The 23,502-nt window shown below is 41.7% G+C and overlaps 3 protein-coding genes across 3 annotated transcripts in view; 1 reads left to right on the top strand and 2 right to left on the bottom strand.

Moving 5' to 3' along the window:
* cemip (cell migration inducing hyaluronidase 1) overlaps nucleotides 1–5,810 on the top strand; it is a 153,000-nt gene extending 147,190 nt beyond the window's left edge. Inside the window, exons 28-29 of the mRNA XM_085463370.1 lie at nucleotides 142–242; nucleotides 2,635–5,810. Of these exons, the coding sequence (XP_085319496.1) occupies nucleotides 142–242; nucleotides 2,635–2,762 (229 nt within the window). The 3' untranslated portion in view covers nucleotides 2,763–5,810. The remainder of the gene's footprint in view (nucleotides 1–141; nucleotides 243–2,634) is intronic.
* Nucleotides 5,811–9,048: 3,238 nt separating this feature from the next.
* mesd (mesoderm development LRP chaperone) lies at nucleotides 9,049–12,416 on the bottom strand. The gene is made up of 3 exons (XM_085463343.1): nucleotides 12,214–12,416; nucleotides 10,807–11,035; nucleotides 9,049–9,756 (listed from the first exon to the last, which is right to left on the bottom strand). The coding sequence occupies exons 1-3, from the start codon at nucleotides 12,371–12,373 to the stop codon at nucleotides 9,489–9,491; spliced, it is 657 nt and encodes a 218-aa protein (XP_085319469.1). The 5' UTR covers nucleotides 12,374–12,416; the 3' UTR covers nucleotides 9,049–9,488.
* A 2,263-nt stretch (nucleotides 12,417–14,679) lies between these two features.
* znf414 (zinc finger protein 414) lies at nucleotides 14,680–18,694 on the bottom strand. Its single transcript, XM_085463329.1, has 5 exons — nucleotides 18,323–18,694; nucleotides 16,840–16,950; nucleotides 15,925–16,030; nucleotides 15,313–15,836; nucleotides 14,680–15,053 (listed from the first exon to the last, which is right to left on the bottom strand). Exons 1-5 carry the CDS (start codon nucleotides 18,369–18,371, stop codon nucleotides 14,884–14,886), a joined length of 960 nt encoding a protein of 319 aa, XP_085319455.1. The 5' UTR covers nucleotides 18,372–18,694; the 3' UTR covers nucleotides 14,680–14,883.
* Nucleotides 18,695–23,502: the final 4,808 nt, after the last annotated feature.

The raw sequence follows: 23,502 nt of genomic DNA, 5'->3' as shown, positions 1-23,502 counted from the left end.
TCCTTTGGGGACATAAAAGGACCTCCAAAAATTGATTTACATTGACATTGTGTGTTAAACTCATCTAAATGCTTTTCAGATCAAAAAATGTATTTTGCTGCATTAAAATATCAATCAATGTGTCTCTCCCTCTTTCACTAGTTCAATTGTCCTCATGACATCCAAGGGTCGCCTGGTTACCAGAGGATCCTGGACCAAAGTCCTGGGGAAACTTGGCGCAGAGAAAAGCGTCCGTTTGAAAGGTAGCTGTTATGTGCTTATTCTATTATCTTGTCTTTTTACTCTGTAAAGGCTGATGGAGTATTGCCATCACCCTGCTGAGTGGGCGGGTGGTGTGGACACCCAATAACTTGAGAACGAGCCAACGTAGGAGTTTCAAATTGATACTGAAAGTGCCTCGACTATCTCAGTGACCTTGACATCAAGGTCAGAGTAAGTGTTCCAAAAGTCTCGTGAATGTGATAACTTGAGATGTAGGATTTTGAATGTGATACTGTAGGTGGGTCTGCTCAGAGGCTGAGGGGTAGCACTGGTTTCTCCTGCCAACTTTTAAAATTGGTAAAAATTTTATTTATATATACCAGGGGTAGGCAACTCCAGACCTCGAGGGCCGGTGTCCTGCAGGTTTTAGATGTGTCCTTGATCCAACACAGCTGATTCAAATGGCTAAATGACCTCAACATGTCTTGAAGTTGGTAATGAACTAATCATTTGATTCAGGTGTGAGATCTAAAACCTGCAGGACACCAGCCCTCGAGACCTGGAGTTGCCTACCCCTGGTATAGACTGTTCTTTCTTGGAGCATGGCTGCCTAATCGATCTTATCTATCGTTAATGCCACAAATAAAAATAACAGGATGGAAAACTTCTATTACATGGCATGAGTAGTTAATTGTTTCCTTACCCATCAGGCACAGTAACTTTTAATCAACTAGTCTCTCTAATATTGACTAATGTTCATGGCTGCATAGAGAAAGCTCTGCTATTCAAAAACAAAAAGATCACATCGGGCCAAAAAGGCTTCTTTGTTTACAGATGGGCAGTGTTGGTCAAGTTACTTGAAAAAAGTAATCAGTACTTCCCCCAAAAGTAATCCCGTTACTTTACTGATTACTTATTTTCAAAAGTAATTAATTACTTAGTTACTTAGTTACTTTTTAAAAACACGATTTACAACCTGAATAGGAGATAAAGCATGTAGCTTGTCATTGTCAGTGTGTGAATGGGTGAATGTAGTGTGAAGCGCTTTGGGGTCCTTAGGGACTAGAAAAGCGCTATACAAATGCAGGCCATTTACCATTTACCATAAAGTGATAGATCTCTCAGCCCAATTCTACTTTTTCTACATAATCATCATACAAAATGTAATCAAATGGAAAAGTCTCTTTTTAAAACTTGTTTTATCAGTTTTAATCTTTTAACTTTATGCATGAAGCAAAAATTTAATTATCTGCAACATTCTCTGACTGGAAGAAATTAGTTTAACATTTAAACCTATTTTCTGCACATCCCAGCACATAAAATAAAATATTTTTTGTGTTTACACTCAGTCTTTCAAATAGATGCAAGTAAAACACAGCAGAAAATAAATAAAGTCAAAGACTCAGTGGTCCTGTTGCTCTATTTTCACCTGTAAAGCAGGAGTGGGGTAGGCGGAGGTTTACCCTGGTGCAGGTGTGCAGCGGTCAGTGGAAGAATCCGCGAGTTTCTCTGTGAGTTTCCCATTACGTCGTAGCTACTCGGTGCTTGTTGGAAGTTTAGGGTTTTTTTCGCTGTAAAAAGAAGTTTTCTTCCCACGCACAGCGGACACTAATGTTTTTGTCACTTTTTATGGAATCAAACTCAAAGTAAGGTCAGTACTTCCACGCTTTAAACGCTGCACGCTCATACTCTCTCTGCACTCGATATGTGATCCATTGTTGATCTGCACACAGCTGTTGTCACCAACGTCGCACTCGCTTACGTCACTGTCATGAGACATTCTCGCAAAAAATCACGGTTTTAGTAACGCAGTAACGCAGCGTTCCTACGGGAAAGTAACGGTAATCTAATTACCGTTTTTGCAATAGTAATCCCTTACTTTACTCGTTACTCGAAAAAAGTAATCAGATTACAGTAACGCGTTACTTGTAACGCGTTACTGCCCATCTCTGCAGATGAGACCAACATAGAACTTCTTTGTTTGAATGAGACGTCTTCTTTAGAGAAAACACTTCAATTTAGCATCAGAACTCTTTGTGAAACATGGAAGTGGGAGTGTAAGAATTTTACCGGATCCACTGCATCCAATCCAGGACAGCACTCCATCACAGACTTAACAGTGAATACTGAATTATGCCAGAAGTTGTTCTATCAAAGAAGCATAAAATCTGTCCTTTTCAATGAAGGAGAGCATGAAGTGAGCAGTTGTAGGGCAAATGTATAAGCACCTGCTACAAGTTTAACTTTTTCTTTGAGGAATGAGGAAATACTACTGATTTTAAAAAAATACTCTAGATGGTTAAGTTAATGAAAGCAGAAAGTGTAAAACTATAGGAATTGTTAGAAACAGTAATCAGCTTTAGGACATCCTGTGGAATCCCACTTGTACTCCACTTATGTCTCTTTTATTGGTGTCATCTGGCTTTTCTGCAGATAAGCTGGCATTTGTGGGCTTTAAGGGCTCCTTCCACCCTGACTGGGTCTATCTGGAGGCGGACAGCGAACAAGCCAAGATCCATCAAGTTTTGCCCGTCCCTGTGATCCACAAGATGAAGCTATGAGTGGCAGTCAGAGTGGGGAGGATCAGCCAAGTGACCATTTGGGCCTGGATACTGAAACACAACACCCCCACAAAATCAAATCAAATCAAATCAAATCAAATCAAATCAAATCACTTTTATTGTCACATCACATGTGCAGGTACATGTGAGTGAAATTCTTGTGTGCGAGCTTCACAAGGAACAGAGTTGTGCAAAATACAATAACGTAAACAAGCAAAATATAAGAATGGCTAAATCTGAAACTAACAAATATATGTACAATATATATAAATGCATACAGTATATGCATTTCTGGATGTGTATACTAAATATGTTTTTCTGCGTGTGTGTGTGTGTGTGTGTGTGTGTGTGTGTGTGTGTGTGTGTGTGTGTGTGTGTGTGTGTGTGTACACATATTTTACAAATTAAATAGAGTAAACAATAAAATAAAATATATAAAATATACAGAGTTGAATATGTGCAAAACAAGTGGCATTTATATACAGTGTGGAGTGCATAATGTTAAAGTTCCAGTAGTGAAGCTGAGGTGTCTATGACGTGTTCAGCAGTCTGATGGCCTGATGGAAGAAGCTGTCTCTCAGTCTGCTGGTACGGGACCGGATGCTGCAGAACCTCCTTCCTGATGGAAGCAGTCTGAACAGTTTATGGCTGGGGTGACTGGAGTCCTTGATGATCCTCCCCGCTTTCCTCAGGCACCGCTTCCTGTAGATGTCTTGGAGGGAGGGAAGCTCACCTCCAATTATCCGTTCAGAGCACCGCACTACTCGCTGGAGAGCTTTGCGGTTGTAGGCGGTGCTGTTGCCATACCAGGTGGTGATGCATCCAGTGAGGATGCTCTCAATGGCACAGTGATAGAAGGTCCTGAGGATGCGGGGGCTCATGCCGAATCTTTTCAGTCTCCTGAGAAAGAAGAGGCGCTGCTGCGCCTTCTTCACTGTTTTGTTTGTGTGTACTGACCACGTAAGATCCTCAGCCAGATGTACTCCAAGGAACTGGAAGCTGCTCACTCTCTCCACAGCAGCGCCGTTGATGGTGATGGGGGTGTGTACTTCTCTGCACCTCCGGAAGTCCACTATCAACTCCTTAATATAAATGCACAGTCACACACACATGCACACTACAGTCAGTTGCTCCGAGCCACTGATCCAGGATCATGTGGTGCTTATTCTGTGTTTGGTTATGAGAAAGGATGATGTGAAAGTATGTAAAAGGTGGAGGCACCCCTCACAGAGCTAGCACTGCCTGGGATGAACTGTCAGGTGATAACACCCTCTCTGGCAGCCATGTTAGCGGTCAGCTCATGGCAGCAGTAGCTCAGAACAGCCAATGGTGTCTACGCAAGTGTCTCTAGAAAAATATTAATAGGTGATGATAGATGATGATGGTCACTGTTGAATCTTTTTTTCTGACAGAACACTGCCAACAACATTGATTTGTTTACATAATGCTAGCTTGCTGGCTAAAGTCACCATTGGATTTTGCAAACCTGGTAGATGTTAAGAGAGCAACTGCAGTTAACCTCTAACATTCACGCCTTTTTTAGGATGTTTTCCTGTACAAGAGGAAAAGCTTGTAACAGAGGCATTGTGAGGCCAAAATGCATCTATAAGATTTGATTGGGACAGCAACAGCTAACCATTTCTGAAAACGTGCTTGTTCCATACGGCTAAAGCACAACCAGACTCCAACTTTAATCCTGAACAGGTTTTTGGCACTTACCAATTTTAGGACTAACAATCAGTGTTTTGACACGTTTGTTCCCAGCAGCTGGGATTGGCTCCCTTTACTAAAGGTCATCAGGTCTCTGACACAACCAAAAATCTTAATTAAATCTTTCACAGATTTGAGCTTTAGCACAGAAATCAGTCTTCAACCTGTAGTGAAAAAAAACTGTCTTATTATTTGCACTTGATATTGAAATGTTTGTTTTAAAAACAGCACAAATTGTAGATCGCTGCTAAAACTAGCCACACCTGTAAGCGTTATTTGGGGATTGTGCTCATGTACCTCATCACCCAGCTAAAATCTTTAAATCTGACCCATATGGGTCATCCAAAGAGTACAGAAAGTAAATGAAAACACGCACTTGAAGGTGGAAGTCATTGATAAGTGTAAAATGGGAAACTTTGACTCATCATTAGGTCAGTCTCTTCTTGAAGGCTTTGTCTTGACCTGTTTGTACACTCAAAAAACATTAATTGTATAGTGATGAGGACTTTTTTTGCAGCTGTTGAAATGAAAGTTAGAGCTCTGTCCCCAGATGGGCTTTAAAATAACTGCATGACGAAGACAGCTGTGAGCTGCTACAGTTGCAGTTCTAGGAGTCGTTTGGAACACAAAAACTAAGAACAAGTTCTTCTTTCACCAAATGATTGTTTCCCATTTCAAAGACAGGATGACACAGGATACTAGTTTAAATCCCAACAGCAGCCACACTGACAGCACATTGTCATCAGACTAACAGACAAGCCAGTTTTTGATCTGCACATTTGGTGTAGCAGCTGAACAGCATGTTCCCTCCGAGGTTCATGACTGCTTGCAAAATAACTGGAACTCATTTCATACTTGTTTGCATGTGTCACTGGGACAGTTAATGGTTGGATAAGGAGAGCAGTATAAAATTAACTGGTTACAAAGTTTTTCACAGAGCACTGAGACAGCACTCTGATATATACAGGGAGTGCAGAATTATTAGGCAAATGAGTATTTTGTCCACATCATCCTCTTCATGCATGTTGTCTTACTCCAAGCTGTATAGGCTCGAAAGCCTACTACCAATTAAGCATATTAGGTGATGTGCATCTCTGTAATGAGAAGGGGTGTGGTCTAATGACACCAACACCCTATATCAGGTGTGCATAATTATTAGGCAACGTCCTTTCCTTTGGCAAAATGGGTCAAAAGAAGGACTTGACAGGCTCAGAAAAGTCAAAAATAGTGAGATATCTTGCAGAGGGATGCAGCAGTCTCAAAATTGCAAAGCTTCTGAAGCGTGATCATCGAACAATCAAGCGCTTCATTCAAAATAGTCAACAGGGTCGCAAGAAGCGTGTGGAAAAACCAAGGCACAAAATAACTGCCCATGAACTGAGAAAAGTCAAGCGTGCAGCTGCCAAGATGCCACTTGCCACCAGTTTGGCCATATTTCAGAGCTGCAACATCACTGGAGTGCCCAAAAGCACAAGGTGTGCAATACTCAGAGACATGGCCAAGGTAAGAAAGGCTGAAAGACGACCACCACTGAACAAGACACACAAGCTGAAACGTCAAGACTGGGCCAAGAAATATCTCAAGACTGGTTTTTCTAAGGTTTTATGGACTGATGAAATGAGAGTGAGTCTTGATGGGCCAGATGGATGGGCCCGTGGCTGGATTGGTAAAGGGCAGAGAGCTCCAGTCCCACTCAGACGCCAGCAAGGTGGAGGTGGAGTACTGGTTTGGGCTGGTATCATCAAAGATGAGCTTGTGGGGCCTTTTCGGGTTGAGGATGGAGTCAAGCTCAACTCCCAGTCCTACTGCCAGTTTCTGGAAGACACCTTCTTCAAGCAGTGGTACAGGAAGAAGTCTGCATCCTTCAAGAAAAACATGATTTTCATGCAGGACAATGCTCCATCACACGCGTCCAAGTACTCCACAGCGTGGCTGCAAGAAAGGGTATAAAAGAAGAAAAACTAATGACATGGCCTCCTTGTTCACCTGATCTGAACCCCATTGAGAACCTGTGGTCCATCATCAAATGTGAGATTTACAAGGAGGGAAAACAGTACACCTCTCTGAACAGTGTCTGGGAGGCTGTGGTTGCTGCTGCACGCAATGTTGATGGTGAACAGATCAAAACACTGACAGAATCCATGGATGGCAGGCTTTTGAGTGTCCTTGCAAAGAAAGGTGGCTATATTGGTCGCTGATTTGTTTTTGTTTTGTTTTTGAATGTCAGAAATGTATATTTGTGAATGTGGAGATGTTATATTGGTTTCACTGGTAAAAATAAATAATTGAAATGGGTATATATTTGTTTTTTGTTAAGTTGCCTAATAATTATGCACAGTAATAGTCACCTGCACACACAGATATCCCCCTAAAATAGCTCAAACTAAAAACAAACTAAAAACTACTTCCAAAAACATTCAGCTTTGATATTAATGAGTTTTTTGGGTTCATTGAGAACATGGTTGTTGTTCAATAATAACATTATTCCTCAAAGATACAACTTGCCTAATAATTACGCACTCCCTGTATATGGGCCGATATGGAAGTCTGTAATTGAGCTATACATAAATCTGAATGAATTGCATCTATTTTGTGTTATCAGGTGAGGTGCCATTCAGATTAAGCTGATGCTTTTCAGTTAGATCATTTCTTAATATATGCACATGGCAACTAAAGCCAGATTACAAACAACACAACTGTCCTTCTATTAACAGGACAGGAGGTACTTGGATACAGTCCGGTACTTTGTAGCCTGGTTGATATGTGTACATTATGAACTGCTGGACAATTCTCCAGCAGACCTTCATGTCAGCCACGGTTACTAGGCAGTTTCTGGAGCAAATACTAAGTTTCAGTTGTCTTTTCAAGCACATGTGTGATGCATGTGCATAATTAATCATCCTGTGATGTGTAACAGTTAAGTGAGTCTAATGTTCTGCTCCGTTTAAACAACAGAAGAGAAGAAACAAAAACATTCCTGGTTTGCATCCCAGCTGGTGGTTAACTTGCTTTGTTGCATTCCGAGCACTCGCTCACTTGATATTGTGATGTAGTCTTCTGCTGATGGTTTGGGTTCTTTTGTTTTCGTCAGTGTTTGCGATCCATCTGCCTGTCAGTTGGAATGAACCAGCAAGAAGCCCATAAAGATATAAAAGATGAAATTGAGCAGTCCACTGAATGTTTAATCAGGTTGTTTTTAAATGTGTCGCTCCCCCCTCTTCAAAATGATTCCAATGTGACCAGAAAAAACGATTCTTCTCCCTTTACCGAAATAGCTGGTCTTTTTTCGGAGGTTGTAGCAGTAATTTAGCGTTTTGTATGCGTGTATGTGTTTTTAAAGATCCACAGGTTGCTAAGAGATATATTTTATACTTATTTATTGTACAGACACTCTTGATGTAAATCTACGAGGGACTTGTTTTGAGTTGTAATGTTATTACTGTCCTGTATGTATACTGGATGTAGGAAACAAAAACCATCATAGGTCCACTTATTGCATACATGCCTATGACTCCTGGTATAGTTGCCTTGTTTTAACTGTATACCAAATGGATGTGTTGTATAAGTGGCTAAGGTGATGAAACTCCATGACTCTGAATTTCTTTGAGGATTTTTGCACATAAATAAAGACAGTTTGTCTGCACATCTCTGTGTCCCTGATTAAACCAACACAGTGGACCCCAGCGTGACTAGCAACCACAGCAGTGGACGTTAACTGGGATACAATACTGGGATGAACAAAATATAATTTTACTGCTTAAAAAACACAAAATCAGAGTGACTGCACATTTTAAGATCAAGACCACAATAATTCTACTGAAGAGTAATATGTAATAGCTGAGTTGCAGCTGCACCATCCATGTGACATCCCTACACTTCTGCTAATTTTAGCCTGTTTTGTGAATAAAGTCTGTACAGATATGTACACAACCTGCCTCTCACCCAGTGACAGCTTGATGCCTTTTAGGATCCACTGCATCTATACCTACACAAAAAGCTTGTGTGCCCCCTGTTGGCCAAAGCTTTAATTACAATGTACTGTCAGTAGCTTTACTAAAACTTGGGTTTCAAGTTCAGCTGCGTTTGTTTATGCTGGTATCAGCAGCAGCATCACGTGGCTGTACTGAACATCAGCGGTCCTCAACCTTTTTTGTGCCACGGACCGGTTTACTGTCAGACAATATTTTCACAGGTGTGAAAAAGGTGTCGCGGATAAAAACAAAATAAAATGATACAACCAAGACAGACTCTGGGATTTTGTAAACATAATAATGAACACAATGTGTAATTGTGTTACTTTGTTAGCAGCATCCTCCTGAAATGCGCCCACAACATTGAGTGTAACATCCTTCTCTCTGCCCCTTAATGCTTTCTGGTTGCCATGGCAATGCATAAATATTTCTTTCAAAATAAGACACAACTACAACACAGGAAAAGACCCAGGGAATATCCGACCCAAACGACTCGGTCCGAGGCCCGGGGATTGGGGACCGCTGCTGTATATATCTGCACGCATGCCTCTCAATCGAAAGCAAGTCTGCACTTGTTACTGAATGCAATGTTTTCACAGTGGAAGTCAAAGATATCAAAAGTTTATTTTCTCATCAAATCAAATAGAAAATGTGGATGCTACAAACACACGAGGACAGGACGGTGAGATCTGTGCCTCCATGCCTGCACCACACAAAAATTATTCCACAACCAATCATGGATACAAAGGATTAAATGTTTGACAGTGCTCATGTGGAGTACCTTGTTAACAATAAATGCATGTGCTCCTTTTGATCTGGTGATGACTTAACAGAAATCAATATGGCTTCCATTGAAAATGATCTGAAAGAGTGACGATTCCAGCTGAGCAGTGAAGGTGACGTTACCCATCAGAATTCATTAGTTCACTCATCCCTCCACATCTCCAGGTGGTCCAGTGGGCCCTCACCAGTTCACTGCTCACAGAGTGGATGTGGGAAGCATCATTTATGAGACCACAAGGTTAATTACTAACTCACAAACTCATCAGAGCTCCTGTTTCAGAGAGTTTGCACGGTTTCCCTCCAAATCAGGCTTCTTGCTCTCCGTTTTCTTCTTGCTCTTTCTCTTAGTGTCGACCTCATTCTGCTGCTTGTATTTGGCATCATCCTTGTTGGCAGCCTTCCCTGGAAACACCTGTCCCTCTACAGTAACATCTACGCAGCGCTCTTGAGCCACAAGGAAGTCTTTCACCTCCCAGGCAAAACTACCATCTCGCAGCATGAAGATCACCCTGTTGGAACCCACCACGAACCTACAAGAGGAAACATTCAGTTTTATTAATAAAGCACCAAATAACAACAGCAGTTGCCTCAAGGCCCTTTGTATTGTAAGGTAGACCCTACAATAATGCAAAGACCCCAACTATTAGACGCCCCGCTCTGAGCAAGAGCTTTGGCGACAGTGGGAAGGAAAAATAATTAACCTCAGTGTGTGAAGAGGACTCTCCATTTACATGCACAAACTGGAGTCTATTAGATAGATATGATACAAACCACTGCAGCACAGTACCTGTAATACCTACAGCATGTTCTAATCGCTCTAATAGGATATTATGGTCGACAGTATCGAACGCTGCACTGAGGTCTAGCAGGACAAGCACAGAGATGAGTCCACTGTCAGAGGCCATAAGAAGATCATTTGTAACCTTCACTAAAGCTGTTTCTGTGCTGTGATGAGCTCTGAAACCTGACTGAAACTCTTCAAATAAACCTCTGCAGATGATCTGTTAGCTGTTTGACAACTACTCTTTCAAGGATGTTTGATATAAAGGAAGGTTGGAGATTGGCCTATAATTAGCTAAGACTGCTGGGTCTAGAGATGCTTTTTGAGTAAAGGTTTAACTACAGCCAGCTTGAAGGCCTGTGGTACATAGCTGATTATTAGAGATAGGTTGATCATATTTAAGATCGAAGAATTAATTAATGGCAGGACTTCTTTGAGCAGTTTTGTAGGAATGGGGTCTAAAAGACACGTTGATGGTTTGGAGGAAGTAATTATTGAAGTTAACTCAGAAAGATCAATTGGAGAAAAAGAGTCTAACTTAACATCAATGGTACTAAGAGTAGCTGTAGATAATATTACATCTGTGGGATGAATTGGGCAGAGTGATGATAATTCTGGAATAAAAAATAAATAAATGCATGCTTCAGTATTGATCAGTATCACAGAATGGGCTCTTAAACTGTTCTGAAAATGACTGTCAGTGAACACAGTTTGTTTGTTACTGCTCTACAAATAGAAATCACTCCCACGCAAACGACAACAAGAAACAAAAAACGAAACAAGGTCAGAAAGGAAATACCTCTGAATATCAAAGTTGGCATTGAAAAGGCTGCCCTGCCACAGGCCTGTGATCTCCTCTGTCTCTTTCTCTGTAGGATCTCCTGAAACTGTGGCAAAAACCATCAGAGTCCGACCTTTTTTGGACATCTTAAGCAGCTCCTCTGGTTTGGAGGGGTTCACCTTAGAGAAGTCGATGGGAGGAGGAGACCTTTTGTGCTCTGGAAGGTCACCTTCCTCGATGTCATCGTCTGCCTATTAAACCACATGGAGAGAAAAAAACAAAACACATGACAACAGTTTAAGATGAAACAGCAGCTAATACTGCGTCTCACTCGTTTGAATCTATTTTATACTTTCCACTCTTACACTATAGCATGTGTGGACGAAACTCCAGGCCTCAAGGGCCGATGTGTCCTTGATCCAACACAGCTGATTTAAATGGCTAAATTAACTCCTCAACATGCCATGAAGCTCTCCAGAGGCCTGGTAATGAACTAATCATTTGATTCAGTGTGTTGAACCAGGGTGAGATCTAAACCCTGCAGGGCACCTTGAGGCCTGGACTTCCCCCACCCCTGCACTCTAGACACAAATATTTAGATGATGTTGAGTTTTGTTTTTTATTTTAAACAAATGGCACTCTTGTTTTTTTAATTCATGTTTTTTATCCCTAAAATAACTGGTTTAAAAGAGACCGAACGGAATATTCGGAAATAGGATGACTCATTGTATCATTTAGTGATCATTTCAGACTGAAAGTAGGAGGTACCTCCTTCTGAAAAGTAGGACTGACAATAAAATCAAGCTAAGCAAAAGAGACAATCATATACTTAAGCTAACCTATATCTATACACTCAGTCTTTACAATGTGGATAACTTCATATCACTCAACAGAGCACTTTGCTATCAGACTGCTGGCTTACTTTGAATTCAGTTTGACTTATTTAACACCAAAGCACAACAGCAGTCGACTCAAGGTGCTTAATACAGTAAGGTAAAGGTACAATAACGGACAACCCCAACAATCAAATGATGAGCAAGCACTTGGCTACAGTGAAAAGGAAAAACTGCTTTTGAAAAATAAATAAACATTTTAAAAGGATCACCGGAACCAAAAAAACTGTATGTATTGATTAACCAGTGAAATTATAATAACCTCTTGTGGAGTTTAAACTAAAACAACTTCCTCTGGAAAGAATACCCCGCATCTCTCCCACTGTGGAATGTGTGCCACGTCTCTCTCTTATAATGACTGTGGTGTTTAGTCTTTCTGTAGCGACGAAAGAGTCCGGCATCTAATAGTAACCCCTAGCACTTCCACCAATATATCAGTTAAACACTCAGACTTAGCTGGGCTAATGATCTCTCACGACACCTAGCCAGCGGCTAACAGCTGCTAACATCTGAAGGCTGTGGACGGGAAAACTTGCCTCCCACTGTTCCAGGAGCCGTGCCATGTCAGCATCATTGTAGTCTCGGATGTCCTTCTTTTTCTTGGCCTTTGCTTTAGTCTCGGTCTCTACAGCACAAAGCATGTGTGTGCAGAGCACAAGCACCGCGCATCTCCACAGAAAGCCAGACGCCATGTTTCCAGATGGTACCCTGTGATTGGCTGTGAAGTCTGCCGGTCACAAGACGAGAGGGGCGTGTCAAAAGAGTCCGGCCGGCATTGCAGACCGGTGGAGAATTTCAAAGTAAAGCCGGGAGGACCCACCGGGGGGACCCACCGGGAGGACTACTACAGTCTACTATTATTACCGAGCACTGCTCCCTTAATCGTTATTATTGTTATTGTTTTTCAGGCAAATTAATCGACTTTCCGGGGCCTTAACGTGCTCAAATACACAGATACGTTATTGTTTGGGACATTTGAAAATGGCTCTAGAGCGCCACCTATGCAGACTATAATGAAGTACTACGGACGGACACGTAGTTTCAGCTACATGAATGAAAAATGTACACATATAACAAGCTAAGAGGGACAAAAAGCCTCTGGGCTCCTTGATCAAACCAAACAGGAAGTCCAATATTTTGAATTGAAGATAAAACTGGTGCCGATTTTACTATTTTCAAAGTGTTCATTCAATAAACGTTATAATTATATTATAATTATACTATACTATATTTGCACACTTTGCATCTTGCACATGTCTTTGTCTCGTCTATAATATCCTGACAATAACTTGAACATGGTATGCAATTACACTGCACAACCCACTTTGTATTGTCTCTGTCCTGCCTTTGTTTATCGTACAGGCAGTATTGTATAGTTATCATTATAGTATTGTATAGTATTGTATAGTTAGTAATTGATATATTTTTATCCCTTAATTTTACCGAAACTTAGCCTATTATTTATTTGTAATTCCTAGTTGTATATCTCTTGGAGATATATCTTTTATATACTCATAAATGCACCATAGGGGGCTTGGGGTGAAACAGCATTTGATTATACTTTGTATACTGCTGTATTGACAATAAAGCTTTTGAATCTTGAATAATTGTTCAGTGTACACTACAGACCTGGGCTATAGGGTGCATCTGTGGCGCCACAGCAAATTTCAATCATTTGCCATGACATTTTTATTATAATACCGTGTCCAATCTGGCTCAATCTTCTCAATTGTGATAAGGGTGTGCCCCTGAACACATTTTTTATTTGGAGTGTTTAACAATCATCACATCTCCACTTAGTACGGACAGAAAATATCATGTTTTACACTTTGAGGTATAGCTTCAAGGTGGTTACACTTGAGCAACTTGAACTTTGGACATGAAAAGCCTTAAGGAGCTGGTCTTAGTGTACCGTATGTTTAGTTTATGTACATCAGGTTTTAATGATGCTTTGACATGAAATTTGTTTTTATTTAATGGTGCACCCTGGTGACATGATAATCGAGGGGTTTGGAAAGCTTAAAAGGTCGTGAGATTTAGCACGCACCTTGAATGTGATGTGAACTTTTCAGGTTAACTCTTTTCATTGGATGTTACAAATTGGCCCAACAGTGCCACCCACAAAATCTGAAAAAGGCTTGAGTGTCCACACCACCCACCCCTCTAATAGCTGGACATTTATTAAGGAGCAGTTCTGGGACTTGTGTTAAACACCTGTTGGTGATGGGAGTGTGATGCATGTGCAGTGCACAACTATTACTGTAGAATAAGTGATCTTGGATTTGTAATCTAGTTGACTGGTTTTTGTATAAAGTGCTTTTACTCTACCTGTAGAGTAAAAGCACTTTATACAACTTCCCTCATTTACCCATTCATGCAAGCACTTCTATATGGAAGTGCTTTTGGATGCATCAGAGGGGAACTTGGGTTCCGTATATTGTCAAAAGATATTTGGCATGCAGACTGGAGCAGCCAAGGATCGAACCAATTCAATTCAGTTTTATTTACACAGCACCAAATCACAAGAACAGTGAGCTACAGGTGCTTAATACTGTAAGGTAAAAACCCAACAATACAGATAACCCCGTATGAGAAAGCATTGGGCGACAGTGGGAAGGAAAAACTCCCTTTTAAGAATTGGCTGGAGGTGAGAGATAAGACAACACTATAGAAGAGAGCCAAAGATAATAAGTAATGACTCAATGCAGAGAGGTGTGTCAACACAGTCTTGCATGAATGGGGTCTAAAAGACAAGGTTATGTTTTGGAGGAAGTAACTACTTAAGTTAACTCACTGTTCATTCACTGAACAGGGTTTAGTGATCTAAAACTATTGCACTCCTCTTCGTCTTTCCGCTTTTCTTTAGAGTTGGTCACATCTGCCTTCATCTCATGCCACGCCAAACCTCTGCATGTCCTCCTTCAATCTTCTCTGTGGTCTTCTTGTTTGTACTGGAGTGACCCAAAAGTCAGATATTTAAACAAAAACTTTCACAAAAACGTCTGAACCTTTTATTCAAGAGGTGAAGATGTTAGATGCTCTACAGAAACAGTAATATACAATTTTCTTAGCATCATTACCCAAGCAGATACATGCACATAACTCCTGCGGGTGTTTCGCTCTGAGTCAACCCTGCTGTGCACAGCCAGCACTCAGAATTTGGCTAAAACCTCGACACATACAGACAACTAGAGTTGCCACACTAAGTGTTAGTAGCAGAGCTCCCTGTATCTTCTACAGCTTTGATGGTGCCGTGTTTACTGCTGATGTGCAGGGTCATTTCCTTGCGGTTGGTTACTACATGGCCACACTGTACACATGTATAGCGCCCCCTGGTGTGCTCCCAAAGGATGCGTCTGCTGCAGGCCAAACCTAATGCACAAAACAAATAACTGTGAGTGTTTGATTTGCTCACTGATTAAACTTACACAAAAGCAGTCAAAAGCATGCTAACGTCACAGGATACATTTAAGGCTTTGCAAAAGGTGACGGGTTTCATCTGCGACCATTTTTAATCATCCTTTCAAAAACAATGATCAACCAGGAAACTACTTTATTTAACTACTGCTGCACTTGCGCTGGGCTGAGTAACTGTTCCCATGGTGCTAGTCTGCAGTGAACCCGAACTCACCTGGACTCTTCTTCCAGATAGCCGATGACCCAGGAGGAGAATGAGGTGCTGATCCTGGAGCAGGAGGGATGGGCTCAGGTGACCTGGTCTGTGGCTGGTGCTGAACCTGGAACTCAGGAGGGTCAGCGCTTGCTTTTGGACCATCCATCTTTAGACATGGGGGCATGTTAGGGGCTTTTTCCTTAGGCAAAGTACGAGCTTCATTAATGTTTTGAAGAGGGGAGGTTTCTTGGAGATGCAAGATAGGGGAACTGAGCAGAGGTGGGGCTGAGGAGTGTGCCTGAGGATCAGCAGGGCGGATGGCTCCATCTGGGTTTGGGATTTGAGGCGGCAGTTGCTGGGGTGCAGACACCGACTCCAGCCGTGGGAGGTGCTGCTCTGTGGGTTTTGGGTTGGTAACAGCAGCAAGCTGAGGGGGTGTCTGTTCAACAGGCTTCGTTTTACTCCGTGTGACTTTAGAACAGGTGTGCAGGTGAGTCAGCAGGCCACGGTATGAGCGCAACTTAGTGCGACAGCTTTCACACCTGCAGAAAGAGAAGCCAGACGATTGTAAACATGTCTACAGCTCACTGACAGCACATCAGCACATCCGGAGAACACAGGCCAACTCACTGGAAGAAAATGTTGGGTTTGTGATGATGCCTCATGTGCTCCATCAGTTTCTGCATGTTGGAGAAAGAACCACCGCAGCCGACAGTAGAGCACAGCAGCACTTTACCTAAGGAGATCAAAAATAGTGTTTGTCATCTGATACAACCTTTGTTGTCCACAGGAACATGCAGAAACTGTAAGGCAAGATTTTTGGGGTTCAGCTATAATCTGACATTTAGAATATACTATTAGGGTACTGGGTGAAAAGCCCTCCCCTCTGCCCGACACATGTGCAGAACCATAAGTCAGCAGGTTATCTGATGGGTTCCTAGCTTACTTCTCTTCTAACATCACGGTTGTTAGTTTCTGCTTATTTCCTACGCTCTTTTTATCACTATGGTTCAAATAACATTTGAGTATCTATCATTTATTAGAGGAATAACTTTGGACGACAGTGGTGTACTTCTGAACAGGAAAAACATCGTCACACACTTGAACATCATTTGAGTGTTTTCAGGATTCGGTTACACTTTATTCTAAAGCAACATAACAAATAGACTAAAAACACGGAGACGGTGCGAAAAGTCTCACTGAACAAAACCACAGCCGTGAATAACAGCAAAACTCAGACTGTTAACCATTAATGATGACCAGTTACTTTAAGAGTCCCAGTGCAGTACAGCAGACAACAGCACGTCCACAGCACAGCCATCACTGCCACATGTGTTACAGCAAACAACGCAGTCACACTGTCTAAAGAAATTATACCAAGTTTCATACCATGAACACAAAAACATGTTTTGATGGAAAGCACTGTTCAGGACTGGAGACTGATAGAAATAAACCATGTTTGCTTTTATTATGCGCTTCAATACTGGTTTATTTCCAGCCGCAACCTTATTTGTTTATGTCCACAGTTGGAGTGCAGGACCTCACCAGGTAGAGACTGAGCCGGGATATCATGATCTTTGATGTGGCTCTCCAGAGCACTTGTGTCGCGGTACACTCTCTTACAGGCGTGCAACGGACACGGTATCCTCTTGTTTCCTGAAATGGACAAAGACGACTTTAAAAGCTGACACAAACACAACTATTCATGGAACCCAACATCATGTAAATCACATCAAGAATTTAGTAACTTGTCTGGAGCAGCTTAGCTAGCCGGGCTAATGTTAGTGAACACAGACGTGGTTTTGCCATCTTGCTCGTGACTATGGCTTGTGAGGCATTCCTATAAAGTATAAAATGCCAGACTTTGACACTACCGTTGATGTTTGAATGAAAGAAGCAGGTCTAAGTTTCACAGGAGAGAAGCTCAATGTTTTTCCAGCCTTACAAACATGTTTGATTAAGTAATCCTTCTCTAAAACTGCTGCAGGGACGATGCTGCCTGTCTCCATCACTGACCAGGACACCAGACTGACACTGAACTCTCCAAATTTCATTAACTTCTGAGCAACGTTAAGTTAGTATTTTCACACATGTAACTACAAAACTGACTTTTTATTTAGGCCTTTTCGCAAGAGTCCGATTAAAAAACCCCAACAAGTCGGTCAGTGTCTTAAACCCGCAGAGAGAGAGGATTTGGGTCAGAGGGTGTGAAAGCAGCTGGACACTGCAGGGAAAGTAAAGCTCAATTTGAAATCTACTTCCTAATTTCTAATTGTATTTCCTGGAAAGCCCATTGTTTACTACACTGCAACCTTCCACGCCATTCAAGTTGTTGTTTGCTGCTTCGACCCAATATGTAGTTACACTGAGTGCTGCATTTTAATAGTCCAGCCTGGGCTTCCCTCCCCCAGCTGACTGGACCGTTCCCGTAACCCTCTTACGACTCTGAATGCTCTCAGCGTTTAATAACATCATAGCTAATACTAAGTCATGATATAGTGAGGGGTCAGCATCACCTTAGACCGCTGAGCTGTCACACAGGCGTCTTTACAGTTCAGTCACGTGTAACAACAGCTGTGTTATCACAGCAACCCAAACAGCAGCAGCACAAAGTCAATGGAAACTGGAAGCAGCCTGGTTCTTGTGTAACGCCTTTAACAGCCTGCCTCAATCAGCCATTCACGCTTTCAGTTGAACAACCAGGGCAAAGCTGCCAGTCTGTATCTTTCTGCGCATTAATGGTGCGCAGCACAGCCAGACAGCAGATGATCGGTCCGCATGTGTCGGTCAAACACGGACAAGACAACAGAGCAAAGCAAACCACACGAAACGCTTAGAAATCGCTGGATTTTGGAACTTGTGACGGTTTCCTCTGTATACAGACCGCTGCCCCCCCCCCGCCCCGCAATATGGCGACCACTTTGAGAAACAGCAGAGGAAATACGTCACATACGTGCGTACAGATATCATTAAAAAACGGAACCAAACCGAAACTATAGGTATCTTTCAGAATGACTTCATTACTAACCTCCGTTTGCATATTCAGACGTCTGTGCGGGGACACTGTCTGCAGACATGCTGCTCCTGCTCCTTCTTCTTCGCGTTTATTGGTGTTTGGCAAGAAACCACACAGTGGATTACCGCCACCGTGTGGTGTGGACTGTGAACCAATCAACAGTTACAAAGAAGCGCTGAAGAAGTGACTTTCTCCCAATCAGCTTTCTGGGATTTACAGGGATTAATTTGGATGACGAGCATGCGTCAAGAAAGTTTCTCATGACCACCGATTAGCGCTGTTCACAGAGAGCTGGGAATGTCTGCAATCACAACACTGCAAAGATGTAGCCTTAGCCTTAGATTACAGCTTTCACCATCTTTCAGTGGCAATTATAACAAACCAAGTTAGTAGTTTGAGCATTCACAGATTGTAACTATAGTTTTTATAAACTGTCATGCCAATAAAGCACCATTTAAATCTGTTTTTGAGAGTGATATCCATAGTTGGTATCAGCTGGGATGTCTGTGATGCAGTTTGTTTAAAAGCAAAGTACCAGTCTTTGTTTGTTTCTGTACCACAGAGTGGATCAGGAAGCAGTACTGGGAGGAGCTGCTGTGCAGAGGAAGAGGGACTACTCGTTGGCTGTTCCCTTGTTGCCAAAAGGGGAACAAATGAACAGGGAAGTGACCCTTTGGAACTAAACTATTGAACAGACCTGCTGTTTACAGCATTACATAGGATTATTTCCCCTTAATTGTATTTGTTGTTGTTGATAAAAAATAAAAATGTGACTTTTTAAATCAGATTTCCTAGGCTCTCTTTAATTGAGGGGGTGTTGGGAACTTCAAATTCGAAGGCTGTCACAGTATCAGTATCTGTAGTTAATCTGTTTCCCTCCCCAAGCATATTTCTCCTATCTTGGCTTCCCTTCACTGGCTCCCTGTTGAATACAGAATTGAATTCAATATCCTGCTCCTTAAGTAAAATATCTTTGGTAATCAGGCCCCATCTTATCTTAACAACGTTATAGAACTGTATCACCCCAATAGAGCCTTTACTCTCAGACTGGGGGCCTACTTGAAGGGTTTGTAAAAGCAGAATGGGAGGCAAAGCATTGAGCTTTCAGGCCCCTCTTCTGTGGAACCAGCATAGGGCTTTAGTTAGTGCTGGATCAGGAACTGAGTGCTTCTTCTCCTCTCACCTTTTTACTCACTCTGTGTTTGTGCACCATTCTGCACTTACGCATTAGTTATTATTAATCTCTGCCTCTCTTATGAAAGGTAAAATATTCTTCATCACCTTTACATTATCAACGATCTAGTCACTCGTCACTCGTAGTTTTTAACCACAAATTAATTACATTCCACGATAATCCATCTAAAAAATGCTGTGTCTGTGTCCATATCAAGGAGAATGAAAACCTCAACACTGAAGGAAGCCCACACACACAGACCACACACAGGGAAAGAAAAGGAACACAGACATGTTATCCCAACTGGGCCTTCATCAAATCAGCGAAGATGCACAGTAAAGGTCAGACACCAACGAGGGAGCATCAGACTGACAAACGGAACAACACTGTCATGCCTTACATAGCAGGTTTATCAGAGAAACTTCTCCAAGAACGACATCCGAGCCACACACTCACACACAAACTGGTTCATTCCAAGGACAAAACTCCCAAACACAAGCTAAACAACACAGCATACGCTGTGCAGTGAAAATCTGACTGTAGCAAATGGAATAATAGGGTCCAAGGAGGAAGAGCCGCAGCTTTCCTCTCTTTCAATGGAAGTGATGACTGTTTACAAAAATATGAATCGATACATATGAAGGTCAACTTCCAAGCTTGCTCTCTGCTGTGTCCCCCATCTGGATCCATGGCTGTAGTGGTGCTTGATCAGACTGGTAGCCCAGTACTTGCTCCAGCAACTTGCAGTTCACTTCACTTCTATTCAAGTTTTTGTTTTTTAAAAGTTTTCCCCAGTTCATCATTGCACCATCGTAAGTGGTACAGTGAAACTTTCTCTCATCATGTGTCCTGACACCCTGACAAATAGTTGCCACTAACCTTTGGAGGAGTTGGAAATTCCCTTAACGACTGAGTGTGTGGCACCTGAATTTTCAAGATAGGACATAACTAATGTGAACAAAGGCTGTATGCTACCGGGTATGTGAGCTGCAAGTGTGTACCTTCAACCTTGGGTGTGAGTTCCTCTGGCCATGAGCATCATCAGCAGTGTTGTCTAGGGCTGGGCCATATTATACCGTTCACGGTAATACCGGTATAATGTTAGGCAATGATAGGAAAATGAAATATCGCGATAGAATGGGAGTAAAACGCGCATGCGCAGTGCCTTTGTTTTCATACGCACATGGCCGATTGTTGAGGAACCAGAATTGGTTTGTAAAAATGGTGCAACTTCCGTGATGTGGAACTGGTTTGGTGTTTGTCCGTCAGATACACAATAAAACACATTTTTTTGCAGAACATGCAAGCGGCCGTTGTTATTGTCATATTTGTCGGACTAAGATGCTCTTAAATCTGGGAGTAATCTGGTTCCCAAACTCCGTATATTTGACTTCAGGTCAAACAACACTGCAGCATCTCTGAGAGTTAAAAACTGTCTAAATTCTTTCATCTTTAATAAAACGATCAGCATTGCTGCTTTACCAGGTGTAACTATGAAGTTTAATTTCCAGGCATCCATGAAAACAGAATTTATTACATTTAACGGAGTTAGAAGTTAGCAGGAAGCTAGCGGAAGTTAGCTCGCTAGTTTCGCTAGTTACCTAAGCATGATATAGCATGTTCTGACTGAGAGATTTCTGAAAAAATTCAAACGTACAGCTCTGCTATCACTTCCAACATAAATGAAGACAGGAAACTAAACAGCAGTGACGTTTGTAGGGTTACTGAAGTTGGGCTAGCTGGTAAATAATGATGTGCTACGTGATCGCTAGCGACACAGCTATGTTAGCATAACATAAACAGTGAAGCTGGAGGACGAACACTAACACTTTTCCACTTATAAAAGTTAACGTGAAGGTTCTTCATGGTTAGAGACAAATGCAATCGCATGGCAGGATGCTGTAAACGGACCAAACTTCAGTCAGGAGAACAACTGAGATAATCCATCCACAATACGAGGTTAGTCATTAATATACTGCAACAACATGGGAATAGAGCAGCTACCAGAGAATTCAACATTAATGAATCAATGGTACAGAAGTGGAGGAAGCAAGAAGAATGAGTTTAATAAAGTTTGATTTATCTGACTGCTTTGTTTCGCTTAATGTGCCTTATAATCCCGTGCACCTTATGGTCCGAAAAATGCGTACTGCACACTGCAGTTTAATGTTGCAAAGCACCTCTTTTTAACTTCAGTGGATATTATACATGGTTATGCTCAGGATATGTCAGCCCATTTCTACTGGAAATGCCTTTTGGTTAAACTTTCAGCAAGGAATTTGCATTTGCACTGTTACATTTTTATAAAGCTTTAATGTACATAAAAACTGTTGTGATATTTTGATACCATGGTAGCATTTACAGGATATTGTTTTGTAGTGATATTATACAGGAAAACTTACTCAATAAGGCCCATTTACTAGTTGTTTTTCTCTTTCTCTGTGACCCAAGAATTAATGTGTAAGAATCACAGGATGGTACCTCAAGGTTGAAAACACCACAGAGATCACTTCCTTATTCCCATCCTCCCTTCTTTATCTCCTAGAAAAGGCTTGTTAAAGGCCAGGTGGTTTGTTTCAGAATTCACTAATGAAAGAGCTCTGTATTCTATGTCTAGGAGTGTATTTCGCTGGGATGATCATAAATTGTAGCTGAACTGATAAACTATACAAAGGATACTTCTTTGCTCAGAGGGCAGGAAGACGCTTCCTTATTTGGTCTGTACCGGTTTGAACTGAGAATCTGCTGACACACGAACCTTTTTCCTCTATATAAACTGTTGTCTGATGAATAAACCTTTGAGTTGATTTTGGGAAAGCAACCTGAAGCAGTCTGTGTTTCCTTGTTCTCCCAAGCTACTCCCGACGTCGTAACTAACCTGCTGAACGGCATACCTGAGTGTTACTTTGAATAATTTTGAATCTTATAGGATAAAGACAAAACTCTGCTTATAGGTGCCCACGCCTCGGAGGAAACCCGATCCACGGATGACCCGGGACGGAGATTTCTTTCAAAAACCAGCTTCTTGTTTAAGTGAAAATAAATGGAAGGTTGTCTTTTTGCGCTAGTAATGTTGTGGAGTTGTATTTTGTCTCGCATCAATTATATCGTCGGTTATATCGTTATCGCAAATTTTCAAATATATATCGTGATAAATATTTTTGGCCATATCGCCCTGCTCTAGTGTTGTCCTTGTTGTGGCAGTCTTTAGCTCACATTATGCTGTTTCTGGAGCTTCCTCTTCTTCTACCTGTGGGATTGCCAGACTCTTTAAACATGGTTAGGGTTGCCTTGTAGAGCTCGTTGCCAATCTTCTTCTCTCGCCCCACACTCTAGAAGAAATAAAAATATATCCACTCTCTTTCACTTATCCTTATCAGCCTTTCCCAGCTACCATGGGGCAAGAGGAAGTGTACACGCTGTGCAGGTCTCAACAGTCTGTTGCAGGGCTAACACATTTCTATCAGAGTGACTCATATGCATTTTTATACCAGTTCTTTTTACTGACCTGTTGCCAATTCACTATGATTGACTGACTTTTCTTTTCCCTGTCTTTGGAATTACACACCTTTTCCAAGGATGTAGCTGGCATCAAAACTTTTTTTTTTACCACACTGGCCTCATTTGAGGTATTGCTCCCTGAAAACTCTTAAAATGTCTTTTAAAATAAATATAACTAAATAAATGACTAAATCCTTTGCTTTCTTTATATTTTGTTGGGGTGATACGCCGTCTATTTTCATTCTATTTCAGAATTTGTGCGACCACTTCGATTGCGGATTAGAAAGATGCGTGCTACAGATTTCAAACATAACCTCACAAACCAACAGGAACAGCCACACCTACCAGGAAGTGCTGAGTGAATGAAGTAGTGACTATAGCGAACATGCTAGGTCACAGCACTGTGATGTTAGTTATTATGTACAACGACTTTGAAAAGAAAGTAAACAAACAAACAACAAACCCCTCCCCCTCCCGCTGTCTGCCAAGCAGTGGAAAAGTTTCCTGCGGTTTCATC

The sequence above is a fragment of the Copadichromis virginalis genome, linkage group LG1 (genome assembly GCF_057382275.1).
Source record: "Copadichromis virginalis isolate Kocher_CV1m ecotype Utaka linkage group LG1, C_Virginalis_male_GT1.1, whole genome shotgun sequence".
Taxonomy (NCBI): domain Eukaryota; kingdom Metazoa; phylum Chordata; class Actinopteri; order Cichliformes; family Cichlidae; genus Copadichromis; species Copadichromis virginalis.
This window is presented reverse-complemented; position numbering and strand designations above follow the sequence as displayed.

Coding starts and splice junctions, on each gene's coding strand:
- mesd (XM_085463343.1), bottom strand. CDS start 12,373: ATGGCGTCTGGCTTTCTGTGGAGATGCGCGGTGCTTGTGCTCTGCACA. Junction 11,036..12,213: donor CCTGGAACAGTGGGAGGCAA/GTTTTCCCGTCC, acceptor TTTAATAGGCAG/ACGATGACATCGAGGAAGGT. Junction 9,757..10,806: donor GCCAACTTTGATATTCAGAG/GTATTTCCTTTC, acceptor TTCCTCTTGTAG/GTTCGTGGTGGGTTCCAACA.
- znf414 (XM_085463329.1), bottom strand. CDS start 18,371: ATGTCTGCAGACAGTGTCCCCGCACAGACGTCTGAATATGCAAACGGA. Junction 16,951..18,322: donor GTCTGAATATGCAAACGGAG/GTTAGTAATGAA, acceptor TGTCCATTTCAG/GAAACAAGAGGATACCGTGT. Junction 15,054..15,312: donor TATCTGGAAGAAGAGTCCAG/GTGAGTTCGGGT, acceptor TTTGTGCATTAG/GTTTGGCCTGCAGCAGACGC.